General features: G+C 47.2%; 1 protein-coding gene across 1 annotated transcript in view; it reads right to left on the reverse strand.

The window, feature by feature from the left end:
- Positions 1 to 15,687: 15,687 nt before the first annotated feature.
- Positions 15,688 to 18,144, reverse strand: part of Proser2 (proline and serine rich 2) — a 30,717-nt gene continuing 28,260 nt past the window's right edge. The window contains exon 4 of the mRNA XM_026408563.2: positions 15,688 to 17,053. Within this exon, the coding sequence (XP_026264348.1) occupies positions 16,026 to 17,053 (1,028 nt within the window). The 3' untranslated portion in view covers positions 15,688 to 16,025. The remainder of the gene's footprint in view (positions 17,054 to 18,144) is intronic.

Below are 18,144 nucleotides of genomic sequence, written 5' to 3' on the forward strand. Positions count from 1 at the left end.
CACTTTACCACTGAGCCCCAACCCAAGCCCAGTAAGTATTTTTTTTTAATATTTTTTAGTTATACGTGGAAACACAATACATTTATTTGTACATTTTTATGTGGTGCCAGGGATTGAACCCAGTGCCTCACTCATGCTAGGCAAGCACTCTACCACTGAGCTACAACCCCAGCCCCAGTATTTTTTTTAAATATTTCTTTTTAGTTGTAGCTGGACATAATACCATTATTTTATTTTAAATATTTTATTTTAGATGTAGATGGACACAATGTCTTTATTTTTTTTATGTGGTGCTGAGGATTGAACCAGTATCTCATACATGTGAGGTAAGCGCTCAACCACTGAGCTACACCCCAGCCTGATACTTTTATTTATTTATTTATTTTTATGTGGGGCTGAGGATCAAACCCAGAACCTAGAGTGGTAGAGTGCTAGGTGAGCACTCTACCACTGAGCCACAATCCCAGCACCCCCCAGAACAGTAACTATTGCATTTAGTTGTCACATCTCTTTAGTCTCCTTCAATCTAGGAGAGTTCCCTCATCTTTTATTGACTTGCATAATTTTAACACTTGAGCACTGCAGACTCAGTTGTTTACAGAATGCCCCTCCATCTGAGTTTTCTGATGCTTCCTCATGCTTGGATGCAGGTTTCTGCTCTCTGGAAGGACCAGCATAGAAGTGATGCTTTAGGGCTTCCTACCAGGTGCTCGAAATGTCCATCTGCTCCACCTGTGATGTCTTTTCCAATACTCGATTAAGGTAGAGTCTTGCCAGGCTTCTCCCCATGAAGTCATTTTCCCTGTTTTATTGTTAAGTATTTTGTGGGGAGGTACTTTGAAACTGTGTAAATATCCCCTTATTCATCAAATAAGTAATTACACTGAATAATTAATTATACATGTAATTATTAATTAATATGACTACAACTAACAAATATAATTAATATATGTTTAGCCTCACACCATTTCCTATTTTATTTAATGGGCTGTAATGGGTTATAATCTATTTATTATCATTATGTTATTTATTTTATGCTCACATTATACCAGGTTTGGTCAGTGACAGCCCCTCAAATTGGCTTCTGTGTTCTTTTGCCATGTCTCCATCATTCTTTGGACAGATGCCTCGCCTTGCCCAGCCCTCCCTGTGGCCTGTGGCCTACTCTGGCAGGGAAGGGAGGAGCCTACGAAGGCTTCCAAAGGCACTAAATATTCTAGACAGTGGTGCTGGTTGTTTGTGAAACTTAGAAACCCAAGATTCAGCCTGTGGCAATAGCTCACTTAGACTATCCCCTCAGGACCAGGGCTTTCTGGTTGCGGTCATCTGTTACCTTGTCTGTGCTTCTTAGAAAAACAAAACCACTGAGGGGACCCAAGAAAGAAATGGGCCCATGGTGTCTCCTGTGCCTCCATGCTGGACCCATGATGGGTTAAATTTGAATGTTACCCCCAGCTTCAGGACTGGCCAGGAAATTTCCCATATCTTCCCCCTGGTTATTCATGTTTACTAAAAGCAGGCGCTGCCAGTGCCTTCCGGCCTGAATCATTCCTGCACCTCAGGATATCCAGAGCACCAAGACCCAGCATGGACCCCAGCAGGCAGCAGATTGTGAGGCTGTGCTATTTTTGGACTTCCTCTTAGACCCCCTGATAGTTTAGCTTTCTGGAATATTGTTTATTTTTTCCACAGGAGACAGATTTTAAGAAACATCTCAGGAAGCCCTGGCACTGATAATCATGGAGTATCTGTATAATATAGTCCCAGAGGTCACCTGGGGTCGAGGTCCATTTACCAAGAGACTAAAAGAGCTCAAAATTTTAGGGCCCCTCACTTGCATGGGCCACATCCAACATCAGGGCATTTGGTAGTCACAGTTTCGTAGTCTTTATCTTAAAGAAGGGCCCCTGAAATTGCTTGAGCTTTTCACATGAGCCTGCCCTGCCCATATATGACAGGATTCCTGGGCTCAGAGTATCCCATAGTGGTGAGAAAGGAAGGACAAGGTCCCCTGGAGGGAGGCAGGGGTAAACAGTGCCATGGTTAAGAGTGAGGCTGCCTGGGTTCAGATCTCAGAGGTGACACTCAGATTCCAGAGGTGCTTACCTGCCCTCCAGTGGAACCTACTTCACAGGGTTGAATAGGCCCACAGACAGATACATGGATGTGCATAGAGTAAGTCCTTGAAATAGCACTTAGAGGTCTTCTCTTTCCCTTTCTCTTTATGAAGTGCTGCCGTAAAGGACAAGCACCCTGGAGAGTCTTGGTCTCCTCAGTTCTATAACACCAAGGAATGTTCCTGGCTTCTCTGGCTTTTCTAGTCAAGGTTGAAGGTTTCAGAACATTGGGTTTCAGGGTCAGGTTGCTGGGCTGAGTTGCCAGGGAGTGGCCGGCCTTGACCACTGCATGCAAGTGTTTGTAAGTGGGCAGCAGGATGTGAAAAGCCTGAGACCTGGCTCTGAACTGCCTCCTGGCCCTGTCCCCATGGACAGGAAACGAGGCTGGGAGGGTTGGTACAGAATCAGCTTTAGAGTTGCTGGCTGGGATGGAGGGTGATATGAACTGGCCACAGATTCCAGTCTCTGGGGAGACTCACCTGGGAGGCTCTGCACTGGAGGCTTAGGAACTCCAGGCCTCCTATAGGAGATGGCAAGGTCAGGGATTTTGACCCCTACTGCCACCAGTCCTTCCTTTCTCTTCCCTGTGTCAGAAAGCTGGGGGCCAAGTCATGCACAGTGGTACACACTTTTAATCCTAGTGACTCAGGAAGCTGAGGCAGGAGGAATGCAAGTTTAAAGCCAGCCTCAGCAATTTAGCAAGGCCCTAAGAAACTTAGCGAGACCCTGTCTCAAAATAAAACATAAAAAGGGCTGGGGATGTGGCTCAGTGGTTGAGTGCCTCTGGGTTCAATCCCTGGTACCAAAAAAGAAAAACGAAAGCTGGGGACCAAATCACTTGCATTTAAGGTGTATTTTTTTTCTTCTTTCCATCCAGCTCTATGAGACCAAAAATGAATAACAGACACCATCAGCTTGTCAGAGAAGGTGGGTTCCCTTGTCCCCCAAGAGAAGGCTAACCTGCCTAGCTCAGCTCCTCCCTGGACAGCATTTCCCCTGTGCCAGCCTCTCCTTATTCCAACTTCCCAGGCATGCTACCATCTTTCTTTCCTCCTCTACCCTTGTCCTCTCCCTTCCGATGGCCTCATTACTGACCAGCCAGCCTTCCCAGCTTCATTCCCTCTTTAGCCAAGGTCCTGGGGACCTGGAGAGCCATGACTCTTCAACTGTTATAAAGAATCCATATAACTTATACCCCAAGTGTGGTGTTTCTAGAACAATAGCATAAACTAGGACTGTCCTGGCCAAGCAAGGCTATGTGGCCAAGCTAGGAAAACACAATCACCAGCTAATGTCATACTCCCCATTTTCTCAGCCCGTGCTACCCCTTGGTTCTGCACTGTTTTATGTTCTTTCCAGAATAACTCACTCCAGTGTAATCCTTTTACTTGGATCAGGAAGACCCCCAACCCTCATCTTCTCTCACCTGTCCACCGGTGATGGGCTATTGCTAACTTGTCCTGGCTGGGCAGTCTGGTACATTTTTAGGAACTTTACAAGCCAGTTGTTAAATATAGTTATCATTTCCAAATGAAATTATCTGAGCTTACAATTAAATAATTTAAAGACAAAGGTAATAAATACTCTACATTTATGTAATCATTTCCCAACTATATCATTTCCTGTGCTCTTGACATGATGAGTATGTTGTCTGTATAGCTGAAAACCATATATGGTTTACTACTGCAGTCTCTTCCCAACTCTGAGTTCAAAGATTTCAGGTTGGCAGATTTGCCCTGGTGAGAACAGTTACACTATTGTAATTAGCAAATGCTGTATATCAGGGCTGACTTACTGTTTTGTTGATGGGCCTATACTTCAGAAAGTGATGTTTGAAAGAAAATGTTAGTAATGCAGATTAAACTTTAAAAGCATACCATGCCTGAGCCATTATCTTGTGAATAACAAATCAAGGAGGGCTGGGGTTGTGGCACAGTGGTAGAGTACTTGCCTAGTATGTGTGAGGTACTGGGTTCAATCTTCAGCACCACATTATAAATAAATAAACAAAATAAAGGCATTGTGTCCATCTATAATTTAAAAATTTTAAAAAATTGAGGAAATATTTTTCTAGCATTTGAAAAGTATGACCTGATTTACCAAAGAAGTTGTTCATGTCATTGATAAATGAGTAAAGTTCTGATACATAATGCTCAAGCCAAATGAGGTTTCCGTTTAATAAACACAATTTGTGTGAAGAGGAGAAATGGTTTACCAGCAGATCACACATCAGATTTACAGACAAATGAATTTAAAAGGAAAAATGTTAGCCAATTATGTAAGTCCATTTGTCAAATCATGTCTGACTATAAGAGTTTGACCAAAAGCAATGAACCAAATCCGTGAGAATCAGTTTTAGCTACACGGAATTTATAATGTAGAGTATTATAAATGGTGTCTCCACATCCTTTCTATCAGTAAAATTTGTAAGAAACACACACACACACACACACACACACACACACATACACACACACACACACACACAAATGCTTTTCTAGAGAGAGAGTTGGGAAATACTTATCAGCATTATCACTGTCCAAGGCTGGGTTAGGGGCCTTTATTTGCTGCTCCACAGTAGCCTCTAGAGAACTGTGATGATATATCTTTTGGGTGTCACTTACTGAACTTCTTGAGGACAGGGAAGACTATGTCTCCAATACTTAACATGATGCCTGGTACTTATTAGATGCCTCTCCACAAACTGAACAAATGAATGGAAGCATGCTACCCATTCTCCATAACACAGCCTCTTCCTGGAGAGGGGACTGATTTCCTGGTCCTCTTGCAGTTGGATGTGGCCATGTGATGAGTCCAGTCCAGTGATATGTGGTAGGAAAGATATCAGCCACATTCAGGCCTGGCCTTCAAATATTGCTCACAAGACCCTCTCCATTCTTCCTTCCCTGCTTCAGGGACACTGGGGACCCCATTTCTTAGTCTGTTATGTGCTACTGTAACAGAACACCATAGCCTGGTTAATTTACAATCAACAGGAGTTTGTTTAGCTTGCAGTTTTAGATGCTGAGAAGTCCAAGATCAAGGGGCTACATTTCCTGCTGTGTCATAATATGGTGGAAATGTCACATGGCAAAAGAATGTGTAAGATCAGGCAAAAGGGGTTGAAGTCTTTATAACAAAACCAGTCATGATATGACATTAATCCATTTGTGAGGGTGGAGCCCTGTGACCTCATCACCTGCCATTAGGCCCTGCCTCCCAACCCTATTGAACTGGGGATGATGTTTCCAACTTGAATTTAGGGGGACATTCTAGCCATGGGCTCTTGCTAGTGAAGCCATCTGATGGAGAACAGATGCCTGCCCTGAGTAAAATAAACTTTTATTTATTTAAGCCACTGAGATCACAGGCCACAGAGTGGCCTGGCCTATCCTGCTAGTCCAAGGAGGAGCCAGAGATGGGAAGCAACCTGGGCCATGATCCAGCCCATCTTGATTCCTAGTCCTCCCTCCTACACATTTTCAGAAAGTATACGGAATAAAGTCTGAATAAAGGAATAAAGTCTGAATCCAAGGTGGGTTTTGTTTAAGGCCCCATTTGAGAGGATATCTCACAGGGCCCATTCCTGGCCATGCCTCCAAAGGCAGCCTCCTCCGGTGGGAGGCCACCTACGAACGTGTGTGATTAGAGGATCAGCCAGGGTGGCTGGTGGCTGGGATTCAGCCTCCCATTAAGTGTTATTAGCCTGGCCCACAAGCACCTCTCTGGCCCTGTCATTTACTGCTTCCCTCTGTACTTAATCTAGACCAGATCTGGGACTTGGACAGACAGAGAACCAGCTTGGGAAGTGACGTTTTTAGGGCACAGGACTTAGGTCCCAAATGCCAAGCCACACAAACCGGGCTCCCTGCTCTCAGCTTCAGAAGCTTCGGCCCGGCTCCACTAACCTTTGCTGTGTGTGGACGGTGAGGCAGACACGAGGCTGTTCCGGGCAGCGCAGTAGGCCTGGGGCAGACGCTGCGTAGTACAGTGGGATAGGCGTAGTATTTTCTTCTTGTTGCCTCCTGCCCTGAAAGCCTGGCCATTCTCCCTGGCTTTGTTTACAAACCAGGACGTTGAAACCCATAAGGCTGAAGTCACAGATCCCCGAGTGGTGGGGTGACTTGAGGAATGAGTCGGTGCATTCCTGACTCCTGATTCCCTGGTGGTGACCCTGGCCTCCACTTCCTCAGCCCCACCTGTCCTCTTCCAGTCAGGAGTTCCACCCATGACCTGGGCTTACCCTCTCCCTGCTGTGTTACTCTTGCCTTTGTTGTCTAGGTGCACCACCAGGAAGAGCTTCAGAGCAGGCTCTGGCTTTGTTTTGCTCGGATTTCACTGTGTCCCTGGTGTATAGAATGGTGCCCAAGTGTTTGCTGAATGACTGTTTGAGTGTGGGATCTCTGTGTGCAGGGCCTGTGCTTCTCCCTCTGGGACTCCTGCCTGACTCACTGTTTTAGCTGGTGCCTGTGGAGATGGACAGCCCTCACCCACCCTTTTCTCCCAACCAGCATTTCCTCCTGACCTGCCCTGGGTCTGTGCACGCTGTACCTTTTGCCTCAAACACACCCTCTCACCTTTTCATTCCTTTGGTTCCTGCTTGTCTTCAAGTCTCAACTAAGCCCTCTTCTCTGACCTCTGTCCTGTAGCCCCTTTCACACAGCAGCATACCTTCTCAAAATCAGTGGGTCCACCTGGCTTCTTGCCTTGATGCAGGCTTGGGAAGGGTGGGACCTGAATGTCCTGCTCACCGCTGTGTCCTCAGCCCCCAGGACGGCACAGATTAAGTGCTCAAGTACCTGTAAGATGAATCCATGAAAGGCTGACCACTGTTGATCCCTCAAGGAAGACCCAGAAGTCATGTACCAACAAGGATGCAGGAAGTGCGGGCTGGCTCTAGTCTGGCCCAGGGTCCCCACTGATCATCTCCCTGACATGCTCAGGACAAAGAAAGTGGCCCTGTCTACTCTTTCCTCTTATATGACTTTTGTCCCCCTCAAACCAGACTATCTTCTTTCTAAATTTATGAGAGGAACATATACTTATTGTAAGACTTCTGAGCTATTCTTATTCACTATTTTAGCCACCTACTATGAGCGAGATGCCCCATTAGGTACTGGGGGTGCAAAGATAGTGTAGCAGGGCTTCTACCTCAAGGATCTGCACCTGAGGGTGGTTCTCCTTCTGTGCACCTTAGAAGAGGGCTCTGCTTTCTGTGTGCTGGCCCCATGCGACTGAATCCCACGGAGGGCTTATGGAAACCCAGATCCCTGAGTCCCACCTTCAGAGGCTTCAACCCATTGGATCTGAGTGAGTCTGATCATTTGCTTCTCTAACAAATTCCCCCATGATGTTTACTCTGCCAGCAGGGACTATAGATCGAGAACCATTGTCTAGACTACATGAGTGTTACGGTTGTCACAAGTTTTACATGTCTGTGCTCATTCAGTCTTTTGACATCACTCACCTGGGTAAGACACAAGACCAGGGAGAGCTGAGGTGGAACTGAGTTCAGGTCTTCCTATGAGACTCTGCCCTCTCTTAGCACCAGGTGGCATAGAGTTCTAGGAAAGCCTGCAAGGGTCTAACTAGAAGAGGCTGTGGAGAATCCAGGGTGACATTCTGGGAGTTAGGATGGTGGAGTCTGCTTTTCCCTTCTGGAAAGAGCCCTGGCTTGGGACAGGATGGTCTGGGAAAGAGTGATTTGGGGGCAAAGAAGGGTCAGATGGCACTAGGAAGGAAGGGTACTGCAGCTCTGAAGGGCCTTCTGCCCCATGGTGGGGCCTGGGTCATCCCTTCTATCTTGGAGACTCTGGCTAAAGAGGGCACACCTCTAAGATGTCAGAGTAGCCTCCGTTTAGCCCCAGACTTGCCTCCCTCTGCACAGAATGTGCTGTGTATGGTGGCACGTCAGGGGAAGCACCCTGCCAGCCCAGCAACTCAGACAAGCACTTCCTTCCTGTCAGACTCAGGTGGCTCAGGGGCTTTGGCAGGACAATCCCCCAGTGTTCTTGTTGGGCCTGGCTGAGTGGTGCTAACTCCTCAGGAGGAGGCCCGGGAGAGAGGTACAGGGAGAGACAAGCTCTGGGAAGAGCTGTGTCCTCCACAGGCAAGGGGAAGTGTGAGCTCAGATGGACAGCTTCCTGTGATGCTGTGTTTCTGAGCAGGAAGCCAGAACCCTGGAGAAGGAAAATAAACCTGGACACATATTTTTAGAAAGTGGGCAAACCCTGTTGCTTAGCATGCGGTGGAACTGAAATCTAAATCCGGCTTTCTGTGTCTCTAAGCAGAAGGCCGGGACCCACTGGCTTCATGCAGGAACGGGACCTCCAGGGGATGCAAGAGTGAGCTGCCACTCCTCCTACTACAGGAAATCCCAAGCGGTGATGGAGGTATGAGCCAGGCTCCTGCTAGGTGCTCAACATATGCAACCCCATCTAGGCCTCACCAGGACCCTGAAAGGTAAGCACAGCTCACCCCACATTTTCAGGTGAAGGAAGAGAGGCTCAGAGAAGGCAAGACCCTCAGAGAAGGCAATCACAGGCAGGGATGTGACAGAGCCTGCTCTATGCAAACCTCAGCAGATGGCAGGACTGGGAGGGTCACACACAGACTGGTCACTGAGCACAATTGCTTTCCCAGAGCACAGCAGGTCTCTGCCTTCCCATGGTGGGAGTTCAGGCTCACGCACATAGCTCCGTCCATGCAGTCGAAATGCCAGGTAATTCTCTGTATTGAACTCAAACCCCTCTCCTTGTAACCTCACAGAATTATCGAGCACAACAGCCCTTTAAGCCTTGCCAATACTCTGCATTCATTTCCAGGTTCAGAATCTTTTCAGCCATCTCTTCTCTACTCCCCAGAAAGTGTTCCAGGTTTCCATGTGGAACCTGAGATCCAGTAGAGTTGCTTTCTAAGGTGCAAAATAAATCAGGGATATCTGATGTTTAGAAAAAGCAAAGTCGGGGCTGGGGATATGGCTCAAGCGGTAGTGTGCTCACTTGGCATGTGTGCGGCTCGGGTTCGATCCTCAGCACCACATACAAACAAAGATGTTGTGTCAGCCGAAAAATAAAAAAAAAATATTAAAATTCTCTCTCTCTCTCTAAAAAAAAAAAAGAAAGAAAAAGTAAAGTCAAGATACTATGAGACAGATGATTGAGCTGAGAAAACATTTTGATATAAAAGGAAAAATTGTGGGGTTTTTTTGTCCATTATAACCTAAATCAACTCTGATGCTAATTATTCTTAGAAGGAATCTACAGAAATTAATTTAAGCATTAATAACATTTGTGGACCACGAGTTGAACCTCCCAAGGCAAGGTAGATGCTCCATCGAGAGTAGACCCATTCTAGCAGAATCGAGTAAAAATGTCAGTGGTGTGGCTTCCAAATACTGGCAGAATTATAATTATTTATGACAGGATAGGAGGGCCACTGCCAGTGTACTTTGTAGTTGTGTCATAATGGACCTGCTGTTAGGAACTTAAAATGACACACCTCCTCATCTCGCTCCCTCCCAGAGCCAGGCTGCCCCTGGGTGGAGACCCAGGCTGAGGCAGGCTACTTGGTTGGAGCCAGGTCTGTGGACTTTCCACGGAGGCCTGGTTGTCTTTCCAGTAAAAGCCACAACTTCAAAGGACTGCCAAGGAGCAGATTGGGCACTCCCTGGCCAGCCCAGGGTAGCTGTGTTGAATGTAGGAGCCCTGCATGCGGGGGTGTTGGAAACTGGCAATTCCAGGTTCCAGAACCAAGTCCTGAGGGGAGGGAGGGAGGAAGATGGAGCCAAAGGACCTGCCTTGAACTGGATCCCCCACGGCAAGAGGTTGCAGGCTCTGGGCTCAGGGAGCTCTGGCCCTGCCACAGGCCTGCCCAGGCCTGGCACACACCCGCCTCCTTTCCTCTTCAAAGATGCCACTCCACCCACAGCAGTGCTCTTTCCTGGCTTCAAAATGTCACAATCTCCATCTGTCTTTTCTTATCCCTATAGAGCAGTCCCTCATCCCTAATAGTGGAAACAACTACACATCAGGGATGGACCCCTGGGGGAAAAAGGAAGTAACATGGTGGGAGGCAAGAAGAGCTCTGTAGAAGAGAAACAAGGTGGCAAGCACCCTTCCTCTTCTTGATGACACCAAGGAGACTCAGCCCTCTCCACACTCAGTAGGAGAGAAGGCTGAGAGGCAATGGCCCTGCTCAGCTTAGACAGCATCAGCAAAGGGGCCGGAGTCAGGGAGTCTGCAGCCTAGTCAACCAGTGTGATGGAAGCAATGGTCTCTGGAGGCCCTTTTGAAGACAAGCAACATGTGAGTGTGAGCACCATGTAGTCCCACTGGCAGGTGGTCACAGGAATGGAGATGATGGCAGTTGCTGCTCTTAGCATCCACCACATGTGGATGAACAAGAGGATGTTGTCATACTCTGTATCACTTGGCTCACCTCCAAACTTCAAAAATGAAGAAAACAAGTGTCAAACCAGATGTGGTAGACAGACCTGTAATCCCAGTGACTCAGGAGGCTGAGGCAGGAGGGTCACAAATTCAAGGTCAACTTCAGCAGTGTAGTTGAAATCCTATCTTAAAAAAAAGTTTCAAAGCAATTTTTTTTGGAGGGAAACTGGGGATGGAACTCAGGGGCACTTAACCACTGAGCCACATCCCCAGCCCTATTCTGTACTTTATTTTAGAGACAGGGTCTCACTGAGTTGCTAAGCACCATTGCTGAGGCTGGCTTTGAACTCATGATCCTCCTGTCTCAGCCTCCTGAGCTGCTGGGATTATCAGCATGAGCCACTGTGCCTGGCTCAAAACAATATTTTTCCTTTCACCATTCCACTTCCACCAGATGTTTTATAGGATAAACATTTTTTTTTTTAACCTTTAAGATTGGACTGAAAAGTAAAAATCCTTACAAAAAACTTTAACCAACAGGTGGAGTCCATGGTCAAGTATCTCCTCAGCTCTGAGTTTAGAAGGCAAGACCAGGCCAGGGTGCCTGGGCTGATAGGGCGTCTGCCTGTGTGTGTGTGTGTATGTGTGTGGGGGCTCTTCCTTCCACCTTTTTCACTCTGAAAACTGTCCTCACACGGCAGAGGTCCTCTTCCCCAAATTCAGATGCTCTGACACTAAGTAAATGGCCAAGAAAATGGAAGGTAGTCTGATTTCATGGAGCAGGCATCTGTCGGACAAGAGAACTAATGGGACGCTGAAGAGACCCTTGTCACTTGGCACCACAGCCAGCTGCAAGGGCTGTCAGTTCTGGCAGGACTTTGTCATGGAACAAAGGTCCCAGAGACCTGAAGTCATTCTCAGTGACAAGGGCAGACCTGGCCACATGTTGCGACACCCTAAAGGCAGGAAGCAAGGTGACGACAACACAGAATCAGAGGCACAAGGACTGTGGTTAGACAGGCCATTCTGAAGAGGTTGATCACATTCAGGCACTCGAGCTGGCCTGGCACATGGATTCCTTGTCTATCCAGCCCCACCCCTGAAAGGTATTTCCAGAATTTAGGTCACTACACTTGGCAGCTTTGCTTCACACACAAATGCTCTGAGGTTAAAGTTTATGAAGTGTGACCTACGTGCCAGTGACTAAGTTCCATGAGCCTCAGCTTCCAAATGTGAATCCTGATTGGCAGCTAGGGCGGGACAGTCACAGCCACTGCCTTGACAGCCAGCATGGGACTGGGGGGGTCGTAGACCCTGAATCTACAAACTGGCTGGCCCACGACCCAGAGCCCCCGCACCCAGAAAAGAAGCCCCGAGGCCCTTTACAACCTGAGTGGGCTTCATTTTCCAAGTGCTTCATGGACCTCAGCAGTGAGGTTCAGTGGGAGGGGCTGGCTTCAGGCTTTTAAGGCTGTCTCAGGAGTCAGGAAAATCTAAATTAACCTCACCCCACAAAGCAGCAAGGAGGCCTCTGACCCACCTGGTTGTAGATCCCCAAAGTACAAAGGCCTGGTAGATCCCAGGGCAGATATATGAGGGGGCAGGACAGCACTAAGGGGACACTGCTTCCTGCTGTAGGCTGGGGACACCACATGGGCCACATAGGTTTCTTGGTCCTTATTTGAAGTCACCGTGTCCCTGCTTTCAGTTGGTGTTAAACAGGAGGTAAGAAGCTGGCTAAAGGAAACCCTTTCCAGCCCTGCCCGGACACTCACCATGAGGGAGCGTGAAGCCTGCTGTGACCAGAGTGATTGACACTTCTTATGAACTGGGAATGTGTAAGGCGGTTTTGTCATTTTTCTAAATACAGGGACCTTTTAGAAGAACTTCAGCTGTCACACACAAGGACTGTTTCTAGACTGCAAAGTGTGGGGGTGGCCTCAGGCCTCTTCTGCAGATGAGGGAGTCCCACCCAACAGGACTCTTCTGCTTAGAGAACAGGTGATTTTAGAGGGGACTTTTGGGAAGGTGGAGGGGCAGGTGCTGCGCAGGGCTCCCAGCTGTCTCTTTTCAAATTCAGTTACAAAGAGTTCCGATTTTTCCAGGTTGTGGCAGTTTTGCTGTCTTCCTTTCTCAGATGTCTGAAAGCAGGGCTTGAACTAGTAGATTAGAAGGATATGGGGATTTGTTCCCCATACTTTAAAGCAGGGAAAAAAGCCTTGTTGTGAAGAGAAGACAAAACCTGTTTGGTAACTTGTCATTTCAGTGAGAACCTGAACTGCTCACAGGTGAACATTCCCCTCGACTCCGCCCCTTCTTCCCGCCATCCAGCAGCCCTGGCTGGGGACCACGGTGAGGACAAGAGAAACAAGGCTGCTGAATTCATCCAGAGGACACCATTACTGGCTGACAGAAGTTTAAGAACCCAGAGGAGCAGGTCAGAGGCAAAAAAATGTTTATTCCTCTTGCCATGTCACAGTGATAAAATACCCAAACAGTGCCTTTGTTGTCAGGTGCCACCAAGAAAACATTAACAAAGCAGTCACACATTTTTTGATAAGAGTAAACTGTTGTCAGATTTATCTGATTTCTCTCTCTTCCTCTTTAATAAACTGACTTCTTACATCACCACTGAGTCCTCTGAAAGTCCTCACCACCAGAGCCATGGGATTTTAAAAAGGGATTTCTCATTTTCTTAAAAATGTCAATGCTAAGGATTCCATAGGCCTATTTATCAACTCTATCAGGGTCCTACAGTGGGAGCTACCCACCAGGAGTTGAGTGGAGACTCCCCAGCAGACAAGCCCGCTGTGAAGCCTGAAAAGGGGAGGGAGGAAGAAGGCAGCTTAGGCTCTGGGCCCTGGACATGAGCCTCCCACCAGGTGAATCTGCATCAGGTCAAAATGCCTGAAGCAGAGGGCTCTACTGTTAAACACCAGACAACAGTGCTTCAAAATTCCTGAGTGTTAGCATCCCAGAAACCACCTCTCCCCTGGGCCTTTCTTCCTCAACCAGTTTCACAGGAGAACATGAGCTCAGGGAAGGAGAGAAAAAAAGCAAAGATTAAACTTCCTGCCAGTTTTGTGAAGATAAGTATGAACTTTAGGAACCAAATACCAGAGAAGGAGGACGTAAGAACTGGAGCAAATCCCCTTATTCTGGTAACTGCAAGGAAGTACTATTTACAGAAGAGACTCTAGTTTGGGCATCTGTATACATGCTCCTAAAAGCAAAGGCTATTTTTTTGCTTGATTTTTACGTATCAAGAAAGAATTTCATAAAGTGGAGACTCATTTGCAAGCATTACTTGAAAAGAAACTGGGCACTTTGGATTCATCTTTCCTTTTCATTACAATCTGGCTTTGAAATATGGTCCTTCAAATTACCTTGAACAGGATGGCTTTAAGAATGTCACATCATGTAGCTATGGCAAGGAAACTAACGCCCCTCAGCAAACGAGACTTTTTGTTAATATGATATATATAACACAGGTAGGCCATTAGCAGCTGTCCTTTGAACCTCTTACAAAACTTAGAGCATTAGTCACTAGGGTTCTACAGGCACGAGAAGTAGGTATAGTAACAGTATAATTATGAAAAAATAAAAACATGAATAGAAGGAAAACAATCATTTAAAAGAAAATCATTGGGAATATAGTGTGTAATATTTTAAAAAGTTGCTTATATGTAAGATAAAATTATTTTTCAAAAATGTCATTATGCAAACAAATATACTAATATACAGTCAAGTTTACCCTGTTCACAACAAAATCATAGGACAAGATAAAAAGAAAAAAATCCTCGTATTTAAAGGATTTTAAAAACATTAGCTGTGTCAAGACTCTCGGTTACCGAACATCATATGGCATCTCACTTTGTAAAAAGGAAACTCTCACGAATCCTCTAAACAAAGACAACATAAACAGGAGTAAAATTAAAATTAGCACTTTTAAAAGCTCTATGATTAACACATCTATTTAAATCAAGATCAAGAATTTATGAGATTATTTCATCAGGATAAGAGCTGAACAAGATGCTAAATACTGAGGTTCTAAGGAAAAAACCATCATCATTTGTTTAATGTAACTTCCAAGACCAGCGGAATACCAAGAACACACCCTCTGGGCAAGTGTCAAGCCTGGGTCTCAGTAATATTCAGCAGGAAAGAAATGGGCTCTGTGAGGGAGCTGGTGGGGACACACCAGGGTGTGACTGTGCAGGCCTGTCTATTTTTAGAGGTTTCAGACTCTGGCCTTAAATAGTCTGGATGATAATGCTCGTGGCTACAACCCGGCGTGGCCTGGGAGAAAAACAGTTCTTTTCACGCTGCCTAACCTAGTTCCCGGTTTTTTCCCTTTTAAATGCATCCTGAGATGTTGCTCATGGAACATGTTCAATCGGGAAGCTTTCAGAATCTTCTGTTTCCTATTTACTGTGGAGCACTCAAAACTAGAATTGGTTGATAATAAGATTAATATTTTAAAAATGTTCTTTACTAAAATAAGAACCATCTTGCTTCTTTGGAAGCAGGAAACATTACCTTAATTGGGAACAGAACAACACACCGTTGAGGAAAAAGTACTTTTAGTTCACCAAAATATCATGGACACGTGTCCCTAGAAGACTTCCATATTAGGAAGTAAGGATTTCTTGTGTCATCCATGGTAATGCTGAGGGGGCTGTGTCTATCAGGAGAAGTGCTGGTCGCTACATAGCAGGGTTTTCAGTTTATATTTACGGACTAACAAATGTGCATGTATATTCACACAATGCCTATTATATGTCAACATATAGTATGTACACATATACACACAACACAGACTCATACCGTATGTCCCAGGAACACAAAATCACCATCCTTTCCAAAATCTACCTATTTGACTCTCACACCTCAAAATGATAGTGAATCATACTGGGAAAACCAAGTGGACCCAGAAACAAAAATATACCCAGGTGATGTTTCATCTTTCATCCTTTAAAACTAAACAAAGGGGCAAAAAAAGTATATTATGAAACTATGAAAAATTTAACAAGCATTTCTTCTTAATTTTCTTAGAAGAGGAGGTGAAAATCCTGAGGATGAGATCTAAACTGGCTTTTATGTCCTCTTAGGCTAGCTGTGATACTCAGGCCAATTCCCCTCCTCCCAATTTTAAAAACATATGGCATTTACAAATCATGGAAGCCAACAAGACTTAAAAGTTTATTCTCTGAGATCTTAGGAAAAGGAAGGTGAAAAGATATGGGTCCAGGCTCTTGCAGAATTCCCTGCTCCCCTGCGGGACTTCCCAGGCCCAGCGTCTCTGGCTCCCCTCCTCATAGGGCCACAGCTGCTGGGCCCCCAGGTCCTGCTCTTCACATGTGCATTTCAGGCCAACCAAGTCTTGAATTTGCAGGACCATAGGGCCCCTGTCACTGTTTCATTTCATCCCCTTTTCAGGGAGGGGAATAAACAGGTGTCTTAGCCATCCTGCTGACGGATGAGCAGGGGGCCTTTGGTGCTCCTGGGCTAGTCTCCATCACAAGTTCTCCTTCAGTAGCCCGAGCTTGCGCAGGGCCTCCCGCCGAGCTTCCTCTGTGGAGCCCCGGCCAGAGAACTGCACAGTGATGCCCTGGGGCCTGAACCCCACTGCTCTGGGGAGAGAGCCTGCCCGCTTCCTGGCGTCCTGGCCACAGTCTGGCGGCCGGGGCTCACAGAAGCTCCTGCTGGCATTCTGGCGCGCGAGCTTGCTGGCAAGAGTGGGGTCTGGACGGAAGGTGACAGTCTTTCCAGTAGACACGAAGGGACTGGACTCGCTCCGCAGCACCTCATGGATGCTCTGGAAGCCGTTGGCCAGCACTGGGGGCTGCTCTGTCTGCACACCTCTGGACTGCTGACCACCACTGGCCTGCCCGCCTGCTCGGGGCTCTTCAGCTTCCTTGGCCAGTCCTGGCTTGCTCCAGGAGGGCGTCCCCTGATCTGCAGGGACACTCCTCTTCTCTGTGAGATCACTCTTCGGTGACCGGTCTTCTGTGTCGCCAGAGGTGAGGAAAGAGACGCCATTGATGTTGGCCAGGACCTGGGCTTTGCGCTCCTGCACATTGACGGCTGCTTTGGAGATGGTCTTGTTGAAGTCCTTCCCAGAGCTGTTGGTCACGCTGATGTTGCTGGGGAAGCGGTGAATCTTGGGTGCAGGCTGTGCCGAGTGTCGGTGCCAGGGGAACTGGTCTCCGTTCCGAGAGGCTAAAGAAGTCAGTGTCCGCCACTCTCCAGGCCTGCCCTCCTTCGAAGGGGATGTGGGGGAGAGGGCTTCATTTCCTGCCAACTTCTCGGAGATTTTCTGAGCAATCACAAGCGGAGTAGGGACTGAGCGGGGTAGCTTTGGGTGCTCTGCTGGAGGAGAAGGGGAGGGCAGCTCCCTCCTAGGGTAGGCTGGGGCTGGGGTGCCAGGCAGGGAAGGTGGCAGAGGAAGGGCTTCGGGACCTGTGGGCTCTGGTGCTTGGGAATTCTCAGTGTCTTGTTTCCTGCCTTCGAGGACAGCAATGTGCTCCTTCCCAGGTCCAGTCCCTGAAAAGTGAGGGAGAAACCTCATAAGCTTCCACCTAATGTGAACATAAACACAGGCATTCCTGTTGCCCAAATCTGAGTCTCGAAGGGGCTCACCAACTTCCTCAGAGCCTCCTGTGGTGGAACTCCCGTCCTTGGCCCTGGACTGGTGACCACACGCTGAGAATGTACAGGCTACGACAGTGGAAGAACCAGCCAGCCCGGAAAGCAGCCTGAAAAGCCTCTGAGGCCACCACCTTGAGGCAAGGGACAGGAGGCAAATGGCTGCCTTCTCAGGGGACTTCACAAACGGGACACGGAGGTTGGACAGTTGTGTGGCACACCAACCCCCCAATAGGTCTTTCTAGAGGAAGCGCCCCTTTCTTCTGAGGCACAGAAATGCCTCCTGGTGACTCCAGGTGACACCTGGCTAGCCTGCCCCACAGACCACAGCACTTATCTGCATGGCCTGCGGCTACAAAACTGCGAGCTTCTCTTTTTATCTTTATCTTCAGAATCTCACACAAGACCCGCCATAGAAGAGGCACCTAAAATTGCCATGAAATATCATGTGAGAGAACTGGTGGGCGTGTGGAGCATATTTTCTAAAAGTGTTTTCTTTGGCACAATTATGTGAGCTGGTATTTTCAAGGGATCAGCAGGTTCATATTACTTTTAAGAACTATCCTGCAAAACAGCAGTGTAATAAAATGTGAGATTCATATTGTCTCTTGCCTGAAGAGATGGCTGCAAACCAAGCTCTACTTTTATGGGGAATCTGTAACTATGGCAGGTGAAACTCTGAGTAACACACACCCTTGCTTAAAAAAAAAATGCACCCATTTCTAGAGGCTTGTGACGAGTTGCAGTATTTCCTAGTTACTGGGGCAGAAGTACTCCCCTCTTAGTTCCTCCCTGCCCACATTTATTTTCAATATCCTTTTCAATCGGGGGGGGGGGGAAGAAAAGAAAAAGGAAGGCCTTTCTATTTCTCTACGTCCCTTTCCCTCCAGTGCCATCAGAAGTCTCAACGGACAAAAGCACACCTCTCCTCTGGTGCCACTCGGAGTCAAGGAAAATGTACAAACTAGACGCTGACCTGGAGTCTACTC

This window comes from Urocitellus parryii, chromosome 9, assembly GCF_045843805.1.
Source record: "Urocitellus parryii isolate mUroPar1 chromosome 9, mUroPar1.hap1, whole genome shotgun sequence".
NCBI lineage: Eukaryota > Metazoa > Chordata > Mammalia > Rodentia > Sciuridae > Urocitellus > Urocitellus parryii.